The 21,787-nt window shown below is 50.1% G+C and overlaps 1 protein-coding gene and 1 long non-coding RNA gene across 2 annotated transcripts; both read left to right on the forward strand.

Annotated features, from left to right (window-relative positions):
• The first annotated feature begins 9,265 nt into the window (after positions 1-9,265).
• Positions 9,266-15,052, forward strand: LOC121092144. Its single transcript, XR_005829206.1, has 3 exons — positions 9,266-9,365; positions 11,158-11,270; positions 14,888-15,052. It is a non-coding gene; the product is annotated as an uncharacterized LOC121092144 (long non-coding RNA).
• A 2,673-nt stretch (positions 15,053-17,725) lies between these two features.
• Positions 17,726-20,724, forward strand: EGR1 (early growth response 1). The gene is made up of 2 exons (XM_040604637.1): positions 17,726-18,172; positions 18,442-20,724. The coding sequence occupies exons 1-2, from the start codon at positions 17,938-17,940 to the stop codon at positions 19,737-19,739; spliced, it is 1,533 nt and encodes a 510-aa protein (XP_040460571.1). The 5' UTR covers positions 17,726-17,937; the 3' UTR covers positions 19,740-20,724.
• The last annotated feature ends 1,063 nt before the right edge of the window (positions 20,725-21,787 follow it).

Below are 21,787 nucleotides of genomic sequence, written 5' to 3' on the forward strand. Positions count from 1 at the left end.
TGTAGCGTTCCTGCGCAGATTGCCGTGAGCCCTCCCGGCGTTCGCTAACCGAGCAGTTAAGGCAAACCCAGGGCCAGCGGGAGCACTGGTGCTGTCCCTGCCGTGGTTTAGCTGTGTGACAATCCTGCTTCTTTCCTCAGCTTTTACAAGCTGGACCTCATAAAACCTGTAACTCTACCACTATTCTAACTGTAAGACTTCTACCAGGAGGCTGTGATTTTTAACTTAGTTAACCATTGGTCTACCTATTCTAAAGTAATTTTTGCATCACATTTTCTTTGAAACAAGACTTGTGCTTTATTTTGGAATTTCTGGCACAGATCAACCTTGAGAAAAAACCAAATAATACACGTACAAGAGTGATAACCTGCTGAAAGGTGGGGCAGGAGATTAGCTGGCTAAAATGTCTGTAACGTTTATTTTTTCAAGGTGCTTAAAATGTTGTTGAACACAAAAAAACTCCTGTTTGTGTACTGCTGAAGTTGAATATCTAAAAATAAAAAGACAGGAAATGCAAATGGGAAGGTTAACAGAGTGAGTGCAATACAACCACATTGTGTTTCCTCCTGTTCTGCTGCTTAAGAGGAGGTATTGTTAAATTCTTATATAATATGAAAATTAATTCCTTGGGCTTACTCTGGGAATAAGAAAAAGTTAATTTAGCTCCTTTCATTGCAACAACCTAAGGTTTGTCTGTAATACACGGGAGTTTAACATTATAATTGCTAAATTGCAGAATTCAGGTTTAAGTTTAAATATTTAATTTGGTTTATAGCATACATGATAAATCCAAGTTTAAAACATTATGGCAAATGATAAAGAAGAAAAAAAATCCCAGGAACCAACAACTAGTGCTGTTCCCTCTCTTCCCCACCCGCCTGCCGAGGGCAGGAGTTGCAGAAGTGCCATCGCCCGGAGCGGGCACAGAGCAGCTCTGGGTGTGTGTAGTGCGCCACAGAGGTGTAACTGTATTTGTGCTCTATAGATACGTAGCCCAGCATTTGCCCTACAGCATTTATCATAGAAGGATTTAGGGTGGAAGGGATGTTAAAGACCACCCAGCCCACCCCCTGCCACAGGCAGGGACACCTCCCCCCAGCCCAGGCTGCCCCCAGCCCCGTCCAGCCTGGCCTCGGGCACTGCCAGGGATGGGGCACCCACAGCTGCTCTGGGCAGCCCGTGCCAGCGCCTCGCCGCCCCCATGGGGAAGGATTTCCTCCTAATACCTGGTCTGAACCTCCCCTCTTCCAGCTAAAAGTGTTGCCCCTTGTCCTGTCACTACAGGCCCTGGTAAAAAGTCTGTCTCCATCTTTCAATATATAAAGGGGGATAATAAGAAAGGCCACCGCCAGGTCTCCCTGGGGCTGCCCCTTCTCCAGGCTGACCCACACCAGCTGTCTCAGCCTTTCTGCACAGGAGCGGTGTTCCAGCCCCCTCATCGTTGTCGTGTCCCTCCTGGGGACCCGCTCGAGCAGGTCCGTGTCTGTCCCGTACTGGGCACCCCAGAGCGGGATGCAGGGCTCCAGGAGGGGTGGAGCAGAGCAGAGGGGGAGAATCGCCTCCCCCCACCTGCTGCCCACGCTTCCTTTTGTGCAGCCCAGGATGTGATATGGCCTTCCGGGCTGCGAGCGCGCGGTACCGGCTCACGGCCCGTTTTTTATCTGCTGGTATCCCTAAGTCCTTTTCTGCAGGGCTGCTCTCGATCCGTGCATCCCTCCGCCTGTGTTGGTGTCAGGGACTGTCCCAACCCAGGCCTCACTGAACTTGGTGCGGTTCGGTGGGCCCACTCCCCCAGCCTGTCGAGGTCCCTCTGGATGGCATCTCTCTCTTCCCTCCAGCATACGGCTGCTCCGCACAGCTCAGCTCGGTGTCGTCCACAAGCATCCCACGGGCACACTCTGTCCCACTGCCTCCGTTATTGACAAAGATACTGAGGAGTACTGGTCCCCGTGTGGAGCCCTGAGGGATGCTGCTGGTCACTGGTCTCCATCTGGGCATCGCTGACTGCAGCTCTGAATTGCGGCCATCCGGCCGGTCCCTTATCTGCTGAGCAGTTCATCTGGTAAACCCGCATCTCTCCAACGCAGAGACAGGAATGTTGCGTGGAATTGTGTAAAGATCTCGCGAAGGAGCAGGTGCGGTGACGCTGCGAGTGGCATCGGCAGCAGCGCAGGGCAGCTCCCCAGGCAGCGCGGTGTGTCCTGTGCCGCGGCCACCCAGGAGCCCGAAGCAGCACAGCGCTGCCCAGGGCGGGCACAGGCCTCGGGGCACAGTCGAGCTGGGTTTGCGGCGGACGGGCACCGGGCACGGCTGCAGTGCCCCACGTGTGGCCCGTTCCTGTCAGGTGATGGCAGTTTGCTAATCCAAGGTGTGAGAAAGACTGCCATCATGGAACAAGCTGCTGCAGAGGAAAAGCACCTTGGATCACCCTGAATCCCTAGCTTTGCAATTGCTGTGGACAAGGACAGGACTACCCAGGCCTTATTTACCAAAAAAACCCCAAATCTAACTTCAGTTGGAAATCAAACTCTTTACTTCTTGCTTGCTTTCCAGTCTGCATGGCTACAGTCCTCTTGTTGCTTGGGTGCCTGGAGCTCTGCATTGTCTGTTGCGGCTCGGTCCTTTTGTTGTGGAAGAAACTGAAGCAGAGTCAAAGGATGACTGTACATTAACAGAAGAGACCTTCCAGTTACCTTTGTTCCCTGGTAACTTGTCACATAGGGCTTGAAAAAAAGTGCAGAGCTGCTCTTTCTGCATTTACGTACGGCTTACTAGAAGACAGGCAAACTCTGAGTCAAATGTAAGCTTGAACAAGACCCAAAGGTAAGAGAAAGATGAATTTATTTTCCCTGCATACTGAGAAAATGGCCCTTTTCTGTTAGCAATTAGGTCTTGTAATTTATTTTATTTTTCTTACAGCATAGAAGTGTTCAAATCTAATTTCCTTTTTACAGTGACACTATGTGCAGGCTCTAGCTCTTTGAACATAAATAAATAAATACAGTAATCTCTTTGCACTAAGAAATTAATTCTGTTTATCTGGTGCTTTGACTGTGTGTCAACAACAAAATTAAGTTGGAGTTCTCAGGCAAATATAATCAATCCATTTGTCCATGCCATGATTTGTGTCTATAATAGGAAAGAGAGAATATGTTTGGGTTTCAACTGCAAGATCATATTAATCTAATAAAGCACTGGGTAATATAATAAATCCTCTATGCTACTGAGAAGTACAGGCATGAACTCTTTCTGTATGTCTGAAAAACTTAGCAGTAGGCAGTAACAGCCACATCATTATATATCGGAGACAGATGTTGCATCTGTTCTTCTCTGAAAGGTACCCAAAGCAGTTAATAGATGAACTTAAAAGCCACGTGCTATCCAAGAGTAATAAGTTGCTATCTGAGGAGACAAGAAAGATTATGTGGCAGTTTAGATGTTAATCCCTTAGAATTAATTTAATTCAACCATACCGAATGTAAAGAGAAGCATATCTGATTAGCAAGAAGCAGCTTTTGGGAATGTTTAGTAAGTTAATTTTTTATAAAGTAAAATACGTGGAGAATTTAGACTATGCTACAGTCAGAGGGTACCGATTGCCTCAGGAAACTAGCAATAACCTTTAGGACTGCTGCAGGCTCCTGTCCAGCTCAAGGCAGCTGTGCTCAAAAGCAGTCCCCTGCTTTGGATCCAAGGAGCGAGCTGGAGCAAACTGACCGAGTGTTTACATTGCCAAGTGCAAATACACAAAGACAGGTATGTTTTAGAGATGTGCAAGAAAAACTGGAAAATAAATGTCAGTTAAATGTCACATATAATTAAATGTATGATCAAATATAATTAAATATATTAAAACGTTGCTAAAGGTATTTTTAAATCTTCCTGAAAGACAGGAAAATGTTTCCATTGCCCATTAATTTGTTGCATTGTTTTTGTTAAATGTATTCTTGTTGTAATATTTTTCTCTTTTATATAGATCAGCTGAATTTTCACTAAGCAAAACTGCCAAACTAAAAATAACAGCAGTACAGAAAGAACTGAAAGGGCAAGGCAGGGGGCTGACTGCTTCCCTCGAGCAGGGCAGGGGAAAGGTGCTGCATTTCTACAGTTTTAGTTGCTGAGTATCGATGCACTTCTGTAACCTCTAAACCCTGTAGTTTAAATATTTTTCTCAATAAGAAATGGAAGCTGCTGATTTTCATCTGATTTTTCTTTTTTTTTTTTTACGGTCACTGTTCATTTGGTGAAAGGATGGATTGGAGTAAACTTTTCAGTCTAACGAAAGAAGGAAAATACTGGTACATATATTCTAAAATGCTAATTGCGTCCTAGCCTTACTTACAAAAGAAATGTGAGGACCTGCTCCAAACTTTACAAACCTAATTGGAGTACTGGTATTATCCCTAACAAAAGTATTATTTATAAGACACCAGAGCTGACCTGTTCTGGATTTCCTTCTCTAAAGGGCTGCACCATTCCCTGCATTAGCAGAAATGTCTATTCCCAAAAAATAATTCCCTGTGCAAAAGTTCTCCCCTCCTTCCCTATTGCCAGTGAATTAAACTCTGATTAAGTTGCCCTTCAGGAAAGCCACAAAAGCAGAAACAGAGATACCATGCTTCACAGACTGGAAAAATATGATTTTTCTCACTTCAGTGAGTTTTGTGGAGTTGTGTAGTAGAGAAAACGTGTTTACAAGCAGCAGAAAATTGGTAGCACTGCTCTTGCTGCTTTTGGGAGACTGAATCATCTTGGGTTCTTTCTCCACTGTGGGTCCCAAAGATTCCTCAGCGCTGGCGAGTCCCTCGGGCACACGGTGGGGCCAGGCCGGGCTCACAGCTGCTGCCACGGAGCGGTGCCCGGGTAGGTGGCTGCGAGCAGCGCCAACTGCCTTGACCTGGTAACAGTTCTTCCGCTCACTAGTGAGCAAGGTTTAGTTTGGATTATGCTGTGAAGGAGCAGGGGTGGTGGGAGAGGGAAGAGTCTGTCTTGAGAATAAGTCCAGGTTGAAGCATGGTAACCAGATGTGGTGCTCAATGTTTTCTGCATCTGCTGAATGTATGTCTGCGTGGCATTTCATGACAGTTCCATGGGTTAGGTACTGTGCAAAAATGTATTTCCTTTTTTTTTTTGTGGTGTTCCTACTCTTCTGTTCTGAGAGGTTATATATTCAGCCCTTCTTTTTTTTCCCCCCTCATAGTTGTGTTGCATCTTAATTGTTCCTTTTGTAAAAGCAAGATTTCTGAACTTTTTAAGATTTTTTTTCTGTACTTTATTGCACTTTGCCTTTGGAAAAACTGACAGATCAGGTCTTCTTAACCCATCTAATTCTCGGCTGTGCGTTCCCAGTAGCAGATGCTGGCAATACATAACAAACAAAGTGAGCACAGAGTGATTTTTTTCTTTCTCCTGCCCCCACTGTCCAATATACCATTAAGTGATTCCTGAGCCATAGGCTCTGCTTCTCAACGTGGTGTTTAACAGCCACCAGTAGAGCTATCCTTCATTAGTTTATGTAGCCCGTTTAGTAACTGTCCATCCATACTTAAGGCCTGTACAGCACCATCCAGCACTGATGTTACTTGTGTGTTACTACGGAAAAGTCCTGTGCTAAGTTCCAGGCTTGCTGCCTCACTGCTTCACCGTGTTCGCCCTTTCCTTCTAAGCTCACAGCGAATTGTATTTGGTAGCCTCACCTTTTTTTTTTTAAGGTTCTTTTTGAAGTCCCAGTAGCCTGATCTGAGTAAAAACAGACAGAGGAGGCTGTATAATGAAGTTGTATTATTTTCGCTAATGGTTTCTGCCAGCACTTTCTTAGAGTAAACCAGCTGCTATTCTTTTTGCAGCTGAAGGTACAGCAGGTGTTTTCACCAAGATGGTCCCTTGTCCCAGGACTTTAGATTCACGGCACCTGATGGTCTTTATTGACGTGAGGAGAGAGAGGAAGGATGTACAGGTGAGCTGGTGGTTTTACAGTGGGAGAGGAGGAACACAGAAGGTCTGGCTGTGCTGTGCTGGGGAGTAGGTGCTTGCCTGTGGAGTTCTCCCTGAAGTCTGTGTTTGGCTAACGGGCAGAATTTGAATCCCTGGATGCTAAAGAGTCTGATGCTGGGAAATTGCAGCCTGAGGCTGAGGAGCAGTTAATCACAGATGGGGTTTCTCAGTCCTGGTGGTGAGTAACAGTACAGCATAACATGTAATTTGTAAACCCAGCTAGAAGGGAAAATTATATCCCTTAAGAATACCGGTGTCCTGGTACTCCAGTACAGTCTCTCACTGGTATTTCTTCTAACTGTTTGTCTAACATGTCTTGAGTTGCCACTAAGCCAGTTCAAAACATCACTGCACTTTTCCCCTGCCTGCACTTACCAGTCGGAGAAAACTGTGCTGCTTAGCTTTGCCCATGAATCCAGAACTGTCGTGTGGCCGGTATGCGCAGCTTTGCAGTACCTGGGGTTACGGCTCAAGACCAGTCGGCGGCTTCTCAAAAACTGCCAGGGTTTGAGATGTAACAGGGCAACACAGCGTAACTTTTTGGATCTAACCCAAGGACCGTACAATCAGTCTGTGCTGACATCCCTGCCACCTTTGCTGTGATAATGCTCGTTGAACAGCCCACATCTGTGGGAGGGACTATATCTCCGTAGTGCAAACTAGAGATGGAGAAGGGCTGCTGTCTGAAGGACACCGGCTAGCACAAGAAACTGGCCTTTCCTGGCTCACAGACAAAATACAGGAGACTCCAAACAGAGCTCCTCCCCTGGGCACACGGCACTAATCATCTGCTCAGGCAGCATCCCTGGCATTTAATGAGATCCAGCTCCTCAGATGGTAGTGAGATCCTCTGCTGACATCAAGATGTAGTTGTCATGGTTACAAAAGGACCAGCTGCTAAATACAAAGTATCAGAAAGATGAAAACGGAGAAAATCACTGTCCAAGCAGAAAATAGCGTAGGGTAGATAAGGCGATTTGGAGGTCAGGGAGAAGTAAAGTGAACGGGGACAGTGACGAGGGTATTAAGCAGGAAATAAATGCAAGAGGAAAGTTAGTTCAAAGGTAGCTATCCAGAGACGGGTGATCCGGGAGCAGACCCCGTGGGAGATTGACATGCTTATGTTTGTAATTAATGAAAAGCCTTCAAAGAGAAGTCTGGAAACAATATTCCTTAGCAAGTCCCAAAAGGGGCTTCCCTTTTGGCCTCTTCTCTTTGAAGCTTTGCACGTTATAGCGTAGGACAGAGTGAGCTGCAGAAGAGGAAGGTTCTGATACTGATGGGTGGTGGACGGTGAGTTTTTCCCCCCGAGGTAATCTGGCTAGTGGCAGAGGTGAAAAATAGAGCCGAGTACATGACGCAGGAAAGGAGATTTGCATAGAGCACTCCCGACTGCGCCATCTCCTGTTGTTGACATTTTGGCCAAGCTCCATTTGAAATCACTGTTTTCCAAGATGTGCCCTAGTTTTGAGGAGGTGAAGATTTAGATGGCCTCTTTTTGTTACGTTGGTGAGAGCTAATTCAACCTTTTGTTCTGATAAAAAGTAATGAAAAGCGCGTCTGAGATAACAAAGTGAGCCTGATAGCCTGATGTGAATTAATATCATAGTGGTTCCCTGAGCAAGTGGGTTGGGATCTTCAATTAATTCCTGCGGCAGGATGGGAAATCGGGTTTCCATGGATACCGAGCCAGAAGCAGCACTGACACTCACAGGAGCTACAGCTTGCTTCCTAAGGCGGGCTCTCCCCCCCACCGCCCCCCCAGCACGCTCTGTGCTGTCATTTTAAAGGAAAAGCAGAAAATGGGCATTTGAGGATGGGTGGAGAAAAAAAAATACTATCCGCTTACCTAGGAAGCACTGTACAAGAAATGCAAGGCATTTGCACCATGATAAGCTACAATTAGAAATAAACCAAAGTATATACATATATATATATACACCATTAGAAATAAAACCAGGGGAGGAAAAAAGCTATAGCATAGTGGGCTTCTGACAGTCACTGAGGAGGGGTGTATAACTGGACAGACGGGTATATAACTGAGGTTGTAGTAAGAGCAGAGTACCTACTCTAGTGCAGGGCTGTAGGGCCCCAGGGTCTGACCCGTTCCCTGCTCGAGCGCTCGGGTCCGGTCCTCCTCCACCACAGGGTTGTTCTTCCTTGCTCTAGGCTTTCCCTCTGGTCTCAAGGTGCCAACAGATAGCTGAGAGTGAGCAGCTCCCTATTGAGATTAGTCTTTTAATAAGCAAGTCCTGGTTTCAAAAATAAATAAATAAATAAAATTGTAAGAGTGACTCCTCGTGCCGGTGGTGGTGGCTGACATCGGTGTCGGTGAGGGCACGCTGCTGGCAGGAGCCTTGGCTCTCTTCGTCCTCCAGAGGAATCCTGGTAGGCTCCTGCGCCTGGCATCATTGTGCGGGTGCTCACCCTTTTTCGTAAGAAATTGCTGCTGGAAGCCTGCCCAGCAGTCCGCCCTTATTTTTCAATTGTGTACACACGTTGCCAGAAGCAGTGGGAAGCCACCAGGAGCAGGCACAGAGGGGCAGAGGGCTTCCGGCTCCTCATCAAAGTACACAAGGCGTGCCGAGTGGCTCCTTCTGGGGCTCATTTTCTGTCCTAACATACTTACAGCCTCACTCTGCTCCATGGAAGGCGAGGTGAGGCAGCCAAGGCTGCACGGCACCCCTGGGTCACAGTGCAGGAGCGTGCCCGTGGTGTCTAGGAATTGCCACTTTCCCAGGCTTTCACAGATGGCCCGTGACAGTCGCACCTCCTGCCCCACGGGTCAGGCCATCTGCAGCGGCACCACCTCCAGGATGGTGCAGTGTTGCTGCTTGGGGGTGCAAACATTTTGCGGAGCCCTAGAAGCATGTTAGGCATTATTGCTGTTGGGGTTTCTTCCATGACAAGAGGGAACACGTATTTCCTCTCGCTGTCCCAACCCATGCCTGGTTCTCCCCTTTTGTATCCCTTGATTCTATCCTGTTTGCTCAGCCACAGGGACACACATTCCCTCTGTCCATGGGAAGCATGTACCCAAAGCACTGCCTGACCTCGGCTCTGTGGCTGTGTGAGCCATAGATAGTTTGTTTGCAGGAAATGCTCTACGAAGCAGTGAATCCAGACCATTCATCTACACAAAAGCGTGAAATGTGCTGTTAGAGTCCAGATGTCTTAGCCAGCTGAGTGTGGCCAGTATTTCATTCTGTTACATGTCTTGAGACACTAGAAGATCTTAAATTGCTTAGGATTTTTATTTTTGGAGTCTACAGCATCATCTGAGGGAGAGTCCTATATCCTGGCTGTTCTCAGCACTTGTGCCTTCATCGGTACTGCTGGCTGCCAGCTTCAGCAAGGTGAAGACACTGTGAGTAAGTTCAAAATTTAAAAAGAGACCATAAGCCCTCCTATGTAAACGCAGGAGTGTGGCACAGCATATCCATGTTATTCTGGAAAGGGAGAATTCCCGTTCTCCAAGGGAGATAGTCTGGGCCCCTGCGTACAAGCCGGGAGCGTGGGAGGAGCTCTGCGGAGTCAGCCGGTATCCGCTGCCGAACACCCCGGAGCCAGAGCAGCAAGCTGGAGTTGCACTGCTGCGACGAAAGGAGTCATTGGGGCACATGCAGGCAAACGAGGCGTGTATGGACAGAGGTGCTGCATCAGGTTTGAGTGAACCAAGGTAACACTGGTGTGAGTGCTGCCACATGCATCAGGCCACCATTCGGGTACACGAGCAGCGTATGAAAGATGCATTGCCAATGAAGCAGCGGGCTGGGTGATGTTAAGCTTGGTGCAAAGATGGGTGCAAAGAAGGTGGGACATGGCCATGTGGGTAGACAGCCCTTGGGCACGGGCGTAGTGTCTGAAGGGGCATGTGGCAGCTCCACATGCTGAATATGTTTCTGCCAAAAAACATTTTGGGGCATAACAGACAATAACATTTTGTGTTGTGCACCACACAAACGGGTCAGCCTAGGTAGTTTCATGGTCTTTTCTAGTACTGTGGTATGAATGTACAAGAATGTACAGTGCTCTTTCACATTTTTCTTCCCATCACTAGCACCAGCCCAGCTTCCCTTACACAAACCAAGGCATGCACCAGAGGCCGGTTGCATCTGGGTAGTAGCTGTTAATGCTGGGGTACAGTAACCTGGAAAATCCATCTAACCTAATCCAGAATAGCTCAGAGTCAAAGGAGGACTCCCTGTCTATTGGTTTCCCTGAAACTCAGTCTCCTCCATCATTAAAGCTATGAGGAATTTAAGTGTCACATGCCTTGATATCAGCTATCCTAGGTGATAGCCTGATGCAGGCAATGAATCTCAAGAAAAGGCACCAGTGCTCTTGCTTATTTTCTTGTTCCCTTGCTTCCAAAGAACATCTCCAGGGTTTTCGTACGTCCCTTACATTGCATTCAGTTAATCTTTATAGTGCAGCTTATATTCATGTATAAAGTTTACGTTTCTTATCTAAGTCCTGAATAGAGATCTGTGGCCACAGGTATACACAGGGTCTGGTTACAGAACCATAACAGACTGTCCAATCTGGCTTTGAAATCAATGTTGGTTTTTTTTTTCTTTTTGCTTGATTGGTTTTTCCTCATTAAGTCAAACTACAGAGCCGGGATTCATTCAGAAAGTAACTGTAATGTCTCTGGAAGTTGTTCATAGTCCTACTGGGTAATAAAATCCCTGTGGTTTTTTCTTTCACATGAATAGCAATTCCACATATGTGTTTGTCCAGGGTGCTATGGTAGAGATGTTAATGGTCTTGCTAGGCCTTGGTCTTCTCTGGCAAGACAATACTTGACTGTAACGTGTATTTCCCTCCCCAAACGGAACATTAATCTAATGTCGGAAGCTTTCCTTAGCTTAGTGCGCTGAGTGTGGCTGGCATCTTGGACAGCCCTTCATCGCTAAGGACATGTACACATACAGTAGGTGGTGTCGGTGATTTTTGTCTGAAGAAGAACGTGAACATGTGAAATTATTACCGCTGGAGGAGGATGGTGCATGTTGCGCCGCACTAGCAGTGAGCGCCCAGCGCGGGCAGAGGTGTCCACTGCCTTCCTTGGCTGGTGACACCGGTGGAGTGCCCGCAGCTGCCGCCTGCTTTGCCTTTCTTCCACTCCTTATCTCCACCTTTCTGATATTTCTCACACAGTAATTCTGCAGGGACAGTCGAGGACAGCTTTATAAAAATGGTCAGTCGTCTTACTCGTCCCGATGCCATAGGAGACCTAATGCCATTTGTCACAGAGCTGATGGTGGACCCAGGTAAGGACTGTCTCTTAGCAACCACAGCCAAATCCTCCAGGCTGGAGATGAGAGCTCGCCAGAGCAGAGATGCTCTTAGGCATAGGGGAAAGGCTGGAATGCTTCAGCTAGCATATAGCAACTCTTTCTTTTGCAATGGCACAGCCTTTGCAGGCTTCTGAAGTCTATTAAGTCACGCATCCCAAATGAACTATTTGTAAAGGATTTTTTTAACTCGCAGCGTGAAAGCCAGAGGGGAGAATCCTCAGCTGCTTTAGGTGTATGAGGAAAATCAGTGATGTCACCTTTCTGCTGCACATCTCTAATGTCTGAGATAAAGGAAAAACCCCAAACAAGCAGCCTGATCCTTACACAACCCATGCTCTATTTAATTTTTGTAGACCACGCCCAGCTCCTGAAGTAATCACAGGGAAGACTTCCCTCTCGTGGTTAGAGAACACCCCTGCAAATGGTGTGTGCCAGCATGCCAGCCTGGCCACCGAGCCAAAAGCCCCCGCCTGGGTCATGGGACTCACCAAGAGTTTTGCAGCAAACGCGGGGACACCCATTTCCGTTGTCAGAGCAAAGCCGTGCGTTCAGCAAGTGCTGATAAAAATCTGTCTCTCGTTCCTCATAGGCCTGAAGAGGCTGCTTAAATTTAAGTATTTTTTTCATTTTGAATTATGTGTGCATTTGTATCCGTTCCCTCTGTGCCCCCATCTGAAAGCAATAGACTTACTGTAACGAACATAACTGCACAGGAAGCAAAATTAATGATAAATAGGTTTAAAATATCTATAGAATGTCCTGAAGTACAATACATAAAAATGTCAGCTTTTTTAATCAGATGGCTTGGTCCTGAGGGGGGGAGGTGAGAGGGAAGAAACAACTCCGCATCATTTCTTTAAAAAGCTGGAACACCCCATCTTGCTTCTAACTCTTCAGGCTGATAGAATAATGCAACACAATAAATAGAGAAGGATAGAATTAGAAAATAATAAAACTTTTTAAAGGGGTATCTCTGTAAACTTCTTTTAGTCTGGAATATTAAAAACAGAACCCCGGGGAAACAGAGGAGGAAGCAGAGTGAGGTGATGGGAGGTTTGGGATAAAGGCAATGGGAGGCACGTGTGCTCGGCAGCTAGTCAGGCACCGAGGCACGTTGTGAGTGCTGCTGCCAGTATTATATGTGCAGGGAAAAGCAACACTGCTGAAAGAAAATGACTGCATTTTGCCAAGTCAGTGGGCATTCCGGACACAAGGGAACTGTGCTTGTGGGTGAAGCAAAAGTGCATCTAATTAAAACATAATTTATATTGGAACATGAGACAGATTACAAAGATGGGAAAGTTTGTTAATTTTTCTTGCCTCCAGAGCTGGACTCAGTTATATCCAGTGCCAACAGTAACAGCGACCACGGTACTTTTCGTCATGGTACAGGTTGGCAAGAGCTGGAAGTCAGCTGCAGTTGTGGAAGCAGGAGTTATGAAAAAAACCCGAGAGACACAAAGCTGCAATTGTGTGGGAACATATCTTGTAAACTCACCATGACGTTTTTACTAGCACAATAACACAACAAATTGGTTTGAATGAAAAAAACAGTAAAAAATTTTAAACATTGAAAGTTATACTGGAGCTGAATATAAAATAGTTTGCATCAGCTTCTACCAAGAAAGCAAGCAGATCAAAACCCGGTCTCAGCTAACTTTTAACTGTCAAAAAGATGAAATATGGATGCAGAAAAAACTATGCAGAATCTTTCTGTAGCCATCTGTGAGACACGTCCGCAGAGAGGGATCCGGTTCATTCAGGGCAGGGATATAAGCAAGGCAGGGTGAATCGGCTGCTGCAGGTCCTGCCCTGCTCCACCGACAACAGGGAGAACTCAGACACTCAGATGAGTTACTCAAGACATCTAATTGTCAGCCAGATAAACTCAGACCATGTGACACCACACACACTTTCTGTCCACCTTCTAGCAGAATAATTAAACAAGCTTTTTTTGCCCCCTCTTTTTTCCCCGTCAGGCACAAGATGAACCAGTGTTGAAATTCCTTAACAACAGGACTAAGCACAGCTATTTACTGAACTGCAGTTTTCTTCCTGATCTCAGTCCTGTATACCACTGTTAATGGAAATGCTCCTCCTGTACCTTAAGGCTGAGCTCACAAGGTTACCACTCATCCAGGAGGAGCAATGCAGATGCCAGAGCTGGATCCCAAAGTGTTCAGCCTGTCACAGAGAGCCAGTGCTACCACTTACATGTCATAGCACAACTGGTTACTGATGGGAATGGTCTTGAATGCCTGTGGATTAGTGCGGTACACAGTAAAGACCAGGGCAAGGTAACAACAGTGTGCAGGGGCTACCATGGGCAACTCTGCCAAACAAACGAAAGGGAAGGAACTGTTCATCGGTCTCGTGCTGGTGGGGAATGGACACTTGTGCAGTCACGGACGGGTGCAGCTGTGAGGTGCAGTCAGGTCGGTGCTGTGCATCACATGGTGATGGGCACGGTGCATGAGGTGGCAGCGATCCTGGGTGGGAAGTCACAGCTCGTTTGGTGTCTGTTAAATCTGCATCTGGCGTTACTGAGCCCAGTGCAGGAGGGCTCATGCTGCCATACTTAAAACTACTAGAAGTTAAAGGTGTGACTGTTTTTTCTTCGGTTGATTTGTTTGTTTATTTTAAGACAAAAGATAATGTACTCTGTAGGTGAGTGGCCCTGTTGTGCCAAGGGGAGACCAGTCATTTAGCTGCTGGAGCTGGGCCTTCATGGTTACTTAGGGATCGTGACCCGATTACGGTTGGTATGAGCAAGCAGAAATCAGATATATTCAGCAATATGACTGGAGCCTTAAAAAACAGGAATAATTTCTTGACACTGAAGAAAATAGTTTGTAAAATGTAAGGGGAAGGCAAAGTTTAGACGAAGAAAAGTGAATGAAAATGAAGTTATTTCAAAAATGGTTACCAGATAGCAAAAAGTAATCCATGATATAAAAGGACTACAGTGGCTAAAAGCTCATCCCACTTAAGAAATGAAATTAAATCATTATTAAGAACAAAAAGAGAAAAGCAGTAAAAAAAAAAAATTAATTTAAAGCCTACCAACGCATTTCTGTTAGAAGAAAAAAATTACAACTAGACAAACAAACTCTGTGGCTGGAGAGTAACTTAGGAAGACACATTTAAATACACCAATGCAAAAGACATCCTAATCATGGGATGGGTTCATCACTAACTGAAGCTAATAAATTATTAATACAATGCGGAAAAGGCATAGAAGCCCAATGAAGATGTTTGCTGTGAATTTGCAGAGGCACATTCAAGCTGTTTCTCAAAGTATGATATAATGCTTTCTAGACTACTAGGACATAGGAAAGATGATAGAGAACATCTCTTATGAATAGGAAATTTTAAGCAAACTGTCACAAGTAACTTGCATGCAAGAATCTTAAAAGAACTGGTTAATGCATATGCTGATATACTCTAGTGTGAAAGACAGAAGAAGTGTTTGAACAAATACGTAGAAAAAAACGAGCCATTCAATAAAACTGGCATTTTCCGGTGACTTGAGATGGGTGGTTTGTGGAGCTTGATACCCTGTTCTCTCTTCTCTTGCCCTTCCTCAATAGCATTCTTCACTCCATGCCCTTGGAACAGCATTCCTCTCACTGAAACATATTGAGATACAAGAATTAACGTTTGATGGCAATGGACTTTCAAGGAGACCCAAAGTGTCACACATGTTTATTCATTAGACAATCACAACCAAAATTTTTTGAACTTCCAAATAAAATTGTGACTGATCCAGCAGCAAAGTCTTACACTTCTGTGCTTTCACTAGAAGCATGAAATGTTGCAAATTTATTATAATACTGCCATTTTGGAAAGATAGTATTTTTAAAATACTGATCTGTAGCAGCAAATTCTTTGGCCATTCGAATTATGCGACCTAGAAAACAAAACACAGATATTATCCTACCCCAGTAGCTAGCAACTCTGCTTACTACAAAAGCTTTCGTCGACATCTTCCACTCCGACCAAACCTCCCTCCGCCTAACAAGTGGCTGCCTGAGCTGAACAGGTCTTGGGTTTCAGTAGTAAAAAAACTCTTGTACTGTAGTTCCTGCAGACCAAATGTTGTATTTGGAAAAAGTAAATGGATACAGAACACGAGTTTGGGAAACCAGCAGATGTTGCCTGTCCTCAGCACAGGAACAAATACAGGTGATGTCCCAGCTGGGTGTTGAGGCCTGGTGCCACCCCAGCACCTTGCTGAGGCGAGGGAGCCTCCCCAGGACGGTGGAGGATGGGCTGCAGAACAGCCTTTATCACTGCAATTTATGTGCAGCTCAAGCTAGTTACGCTGCTGCGTCTGCCCCTCCGAAGCGGGTCTCTTGCGTTCTCTTCTATTAATTGTTAATTAGAATTATGTTGATAGAAATGATTAGAATTATGTTGATAGAAATGAAGGTAAGTGAAAAGAAAGCAAGCAATAGATTTTCTGTCTCTTTGCAATTTCAGATTTTGGGGAGAAACAACAACAAAAGCTTTTCTGAATTATGTACCTCAGTTAAAAAGGAGCATTGCGCCTAACCCGTGCAGGGGGTGCAAGTCAAATTCTCTGGGGCCAGGCAGCAGCTGAAATAAAATTCCTTCTGGTTTTGGTAGGGAAAAGAGGAAGAACGAAAGGAGGATGCAATGGCTTCTACGATGTCAGTCAGATACTCAGGAGCCAAAACTACAGCCTTTGTAGAAAAAGCCACGTTCTGCCAGTTTGCCTTTTCTGGGAGGGCTGTGAGCTGCGACAGGCTGCTGGAAGGGGAGGCTGGCTGCGATCACTGCGTGTGGGGCTGCTCGAGACCCCCAGCAGGTATTTGATTTTGTTGAAAAACAGGAGAAGCACGGGATCCCATCCCCGCACCGACGGGCCCGCCGTGCCCGTGCATCGGCAGGCGCCGCAGGCAGAGGCTGCCGCGGGGCACTGCTGTCGGTGCGGCCGCAGCCTGGGGCCGGCTGCGGGGGGGGTCGGTGCGGGGGCAGGTCACGGCCCCGAGCGCTGCAGCGCCGTACAGCGGTGCGCGGCGGCGCTCCGCATCTGTGCGAACCCCGGCCGCACACAGCCGCCCTCCGCCGGGGGGCTGAGGCTGCCCCGCCCCGCCCGCGGGGACAGCCCAGCCCCGCGGCCGCCCGCGGAGCCCTGCGCCCGCAGCGAGGAGCGCCCGTCCCCCCGCCGCCCCCGCGGTGCGCGGCACAGCGCGCAGCCCCGGCGCCGCCGCCGCCCCCCCCGGCCCCCGCGCCGCAGCGCGCGGCCCCGCCCCGCCCCGGGAGCCCCGCGCACTGCGGGGAAAGCCCCGGCCGCCGCTGCGCACGCGCACCGCGGCCGCACTGCGTCGCCGGTGCCGCCTGGCCCGCTGCCAGGGGAGCCCCGCGCCGGCGGTGGGGCCGCCCGGGCGGGGCGGAGCGGCGCGGAGCGGTGGCCGCGTCGAACGGCTATTTATAGCGCGGGAGGCTCCCCAGGCCCGGCAGGCGCTCCCCGCCGCGTTCCCGGCCCCTCCGTGCGCAGCCCGCGGTTCCGTGCGGGGCCGGCGGGCAGGGGCAGCCCGGGGGCGCGGCGGTAGGGAGTGCTGCCGCTTTCTGCACCCGGGGCTCCGCGTCCAGCGCTGACCCGCTCCCCACGGTGGGAGGGAGGCGCAGCACCCCCGGGCCTGCCCCGCTGCGGGCGCGGCTGTCCCGCTCTCGGCGGGAGCGGGCGGGGAGGGCGCTCCCGGCAGCCCCCGCAGTCCCAGAGATTCCCCGTTCCCGGGAGCAGAAGCCGCCCCCGCGCGGGGCGCGCTGCCAGCGCCCGGGGAGCTCCCCCGTAGCCGGGCGGAGGGTGGGGGGTGGCGGCGAGCAGGGCCTGGTCCCGCGGGGCCGCGGCGGCGCTGGGGGCTCCCGGGCGCTTCCCGAAGCCGCCGTATCGGCCGCGCCCGCCGCGCGCTCCCGTGGCCCGGGGGCGGGCGCGCGGCCCAGCGGCAACCTGGTTCCCGCGGCCGGACTCCCCGCACCCCCCCCCGCTGGGGCCGGAATGGCCATATAAGGAGCGGGAAGCCTCCGCCGGAACCGAGACTTATAAGGTTGTTTCCAAATATGGTAAGTGCGGCGGGGGCTTCCGGCGGGCCGGCCGGGGCGGGCGGGGGCCGGGGACTCCGCGCCCGGGGACCGGCGGCACTGCGGCGGCGCTGCAGCGGCGCTGCCCGCGGCGGGGGCCAGACCCACAACGGGCGCGGGGCTCCCAGCCCGGGGCGGGCGGGGCCCCCGCGGCCCGGCTTTCCCCGGTGCCAGGCGCTGACGCCAGGCGGGGTCCTCCAGCCCGCATCCATATTAGGGCTTCCTGCTTTCCATATATGGCCATGTACGTCAGGGCCGGGGCGGGCTGCGGCCGGTGGGACCCGATATATAGAGGCGGCTCCGGGGCGGGCGGGGAGCCTAGCGCGTCCAGCGGGCAGAGCCGGGGGGAGCCCCGGGCGGGCGGGCGGGCGGGCGGCGGGGAGGAGGGAGCCGGGCACTTCCAGCGGGCAGCGCCGGGGCCACCGCGGCGCAGGGCACGCAGCAGGCGACGGCCGCCCCGCCGCAGCCGGCCCGTCCGCCGGGCCAACGGCGGCAGCGCCCCCGCCCGTCGGACCCCGAGCCCGGCGCCCTCATGGCCGCGGCCAAGGCGGAGATGCAGCTCCTGCCCCCGCTGCAGATCGCCGACCCCTTCGGCGCCTTCCCGCACTCGCCCCCCGCCATGGACACGCACTACCCCAAGCTGGAGGAGATGATGCTGCTCAGCGGCGGGGGGCCGCAGTTCCTCGCCCCCCCTGGGGCGCCCGAAAGCGCGGGCTTCGGCGCCGCCGGCGAGCCCGGGGAGCAGCACTTCGAGCACCTGGCAGCAGGTAAGCGGCCCGGGCGGGCGGGGGGCTCGGCCCGCCGCGGGGGGCTCGGCGCTGCAGCGGCGGCTGCGCGGGGGGGATTCTCCCGCCTGCGTCAGCGGCTCCGGGCCGGCCGCCGCTGGAGGGCTGCCAGCCGCGCCGCAATATGTTACGCTCAATTAGTAATTAACCAGAAACGAGGATCCGAGGCTGCGCTGCGCGGGTACGGCTCGCGGAGCGCTGGCAGCAGCTGCGGCGGCTGCTGGAAGTAACCGATGTTCCTCTCTTCACAGACACTTTCCCCGAGATGTCCCTCAACAACGAGAAAGCCCTGCCAGAAACCAGCTATCCCAACCAAACGACGCGGCTGCCGCCCATAACCTACACCGGGCGCTTCTCCCTGGAGCCGGCCCCCAACAGCAGCAACACCCTGTGGCCAGAGCCCCTCTTCAGCCTCGTCAGCGGGCTGGTGGGCATGGCGAACGCACCCCCCACCTCTACGCCTTCTTCGTCGTCGCCGTCCTCCTCCGCGCAGAGTCCCCCTCTGAGCTGCTCTGTCCAAGCCAGCGAGAACAGCCCCATCTACTCAGCCGCACCGACTTTTCCCAGTTCCAGCTCTGACATTTTCCCTGAACCACAAACCCAGTCCTTTCCCAACCCCTCTGGAGCCCCCATCCAGTACCCACCTCCAGCTTACCCGACTGCTAAAGCCAACTTCCAGGTGCCAATGATCCCGGATTACCTGTTCCCGCAGCAGCAGGGTGAGATCAGCCTTGTTCCAACCGACCAGAAGCCCTTCCCAACCTTGGAGACCAGAGCACAGCAGCCTTCCCTCACGCCGCTGTCCACCATCAAGGCGTTCGCCACCCAGACTGGCTCCCAAGAGTTGAAGACCCTCAACACTAACTATCAGTCCCAGCTGATCAAGCCCAGCAGGATGAGGAAATACCCAAACCGTCCCAGCAAGACCCCTCCTCACGAGCGACCCTACGCCTGCCCGGTGGAGTCCTGTGACCGGCGGTTTTCACGGTCCGATGAGCTAACGCGGCACATCCGCATCCACACGGGACAGAAGCCTTTCCAGTGCCGCATCTGCATGCGGAACTTCAGCAGGAGTGACCACTTGACTACACACATCCGCACGCACACAGGAGAGAAGCCATTTGCCTGTGACATTTGTGGCAGAAAGTTTGCCAGAAGCGATGAGAGGAAGAGACACACTAAAATCCACCTGAGGCAGAAGGACAAGAAGGTGGAAAAGGCAGCTCCTGTCTCCACTGCTTCTCCCATTCCTGCCTACTCATCCTCTGTGACTACGTCCTACCCTTCATCCATTGCCACCACTTACCCCTCGCCAGTGCGCACAGTGTATTCCTCCCCTGCTCCCTCTTCCTACCCCTCCCCTGCACACACCACATTCCCATCTCCCTCTATAGCGACCACTTACCCCTCTGGCACTGCCACTTTTCAGACCCAAGTGGCCACCTCCTTCTCATCTCCAGGGGTCACCAACAATTTCAGCTCACAGGTGACCTCAACACTTTCAGACATGACGTCAGCCTTTTCCCCAAGGACAATTGAGATTTGCTGAGATTAACTTCTGGAACAGGAGACTTCACCTTTTCCATTGGTATTGTCAGACACGAAGTCTCCAATTACTCCCCCAAGACCATACGTTGCAAGGCTGTTTAACTTTTCTTTAAACTTCAGCTGCCTGAAACAACTGCCGTTAAGTTTTCCACCTCTGTTGAATGACTTAATTTGCATGGACTGTGGATATAAGTTCAGTATAATTTTCCCCGTAAACAATAGTCTTTTATTAGGAAGAAAGGACTTTTGATTAAGTATGTAGCTGATGTAAATTGTACATGTGCCATGGTTTTGCTTTCCTTTAGGTACTATTGATGTGAAAAATCTTCGCATATCCACGTTGTATTATTTGGAGTTTGCAGGGCCATATTTTGTAAATGTTAATTCTATTTCAGTGACAATGCTGTAATGAGTTTCAAACTTCTTTGGGAACAGCACTTACTGTATTTGAGCATGTTAGAGTGATGCTATGTAAATATCACCTGATGAGACACTCACATGTGGCAGAAGTTTTGTTTTTAAAGTTACAAGTCTTGGTGCCTTTTTGTGAAGCCTTGCTGACGTCATGCATTTGTGTGAATGGATGCTTTGCATCTTGCCTTAAAGTGAAAAGGATGTTACTCAATGTAAGGGAGAGCAGGGAACGGGTGGGGAGGGGAGCACGAGAAAGCCCTGGGGGACGGAATGTAAGCAAAAAAAAAAACCCCCCACACCTCTCAAAGTCTATTTTTGTTACAAAAATGTAAATTTATATATATATATATATTCAGGAGTTGGAATGTTGTAGTTACCTACTGAGTAGGCAGCAATTTTTGTATGTTATGAACATGCGGTTCATTATTTTGTGGTTTATTTTTACTTTGTAATTGTGTTTGTTAAAATGAAAGTGACTGTTTGGCTTCTAAACACATCGAATGCGCTTTCTTGCCAATGGGCTATTTGGTGTACAATACCCTTCAGAAAAAAATAAATAAAATATCAAATCACACGGAGTTCCATATTTTCCTTTAAGTTTCTACAGAGGAAAAGATGGTGCTGCAGTAACCCTGACTCCTTGAGCAGCTGGGAAGTGATGAGTGCTGCTTGTCTCTTGGTGAAACACCCACCCAAGAAAGGAGGGGAGGCCAATCGCTCTTACGTCCAGTTGCTCACAAAGGTGTGGATGGAGCACACATGTCCTTGCCTTAGGTGCGTCATCTGCTCTTCTGAAGTAGCCACAATTCCTATTTTCTGGCTTCTCCAGAAGCATGCAAGCTAATCATAGGAAGAAAACCAAATTCTCCCAGTGCTGAAAATGAGGTCTGAAAATTAGAATCTCAACTGCGTGTTCATAGGTAATCGGAAATCTTACTGGATGGTCAGATAGCAGAGCCATTTCTAGGCTGTAGATGCTGCTGTCATTTCAAGCTAGTCTGCTAAGTCCTGGTCTGGCTTTCCAGAATTGCAATTGTGCTAAAAACTGACCCAGCAGGAGCTCGAGCAATGCTTGATGGTGCCCCAGGTCCTCCAGAGCACTTTGCACTGAAATGAGCAGTAGTGGGAACTGCCACACCTAGAAGCAGCCGGGTGCTGTGGGGTACATGGTGCAGTGGGTGGGCTGAGGCAGGCGGCGGTGCAGGAACAAAGGCCAGGGTGCCCTCCCCAGCGTCAGGGCACGGCTCTGACACCCGGCTGGCCACCGCTCTGATGCCCAGCTGGCCACCTCTGTGTGCCAGACTGGCTTCTGGGTGCCAAGGCCGCAGCATGAGGGAGGTGATGAGCTCTGCAAGGCTTCTCTAGCTCAAACCCACGCTGGTCCTGCTTGCCCCATGCTTTCGCCACTTTGCAATGGTGGATCCTTTTGACTTGTGGAGGCCTCCAGAAATCCACCCTAACCCTTGCCCTGACCCCTCGGCCACCCACTCAGGCCTTCTCCCGAGGGTGCTGGTCTGCCTTTGAATGGATGGGCTAGTCACAGGCAGCTGGCAGGTAGCTGTGCCCAGCTGCAGGGGTGCCCAGAGGCACCGAGCTGGGTGCACAGGGCTACCACCAGCCCCGTGTTAGCCCCGA

Source organism: Falco naumanni, chromosome 8, assembly GCF_017639655.2.
Source record: "Falco naumanni isolate bFalNau1 chromosome 8, bFalNau1.pat, whole genome shotgun sequence".
In the NCBI taxonomy this organism is placed as follows: Eukaryota; Metazoa; Chordata; class Aves; order Falconiformes; family Falconidae; genus Falco; species Falco naumanni.

Bases quoted from the DNA above. Each gene is read 5' to 3' on its own strand.
- EGR1 (XM_040604637.1), top strand. From the start codon at position 17,938: ATGGCCGCGGCCAAGGCGGAGATGCAGCTCCTGCCCCCGCTGCAGATC. The intron at 18,173-18,441 runs GTAAGCGGCCCG...CTCTCTTCACAG, and splicing joins CTTCGAGCACCTGGCAGCAG to ACACTTTCCCCGAGATGTCC.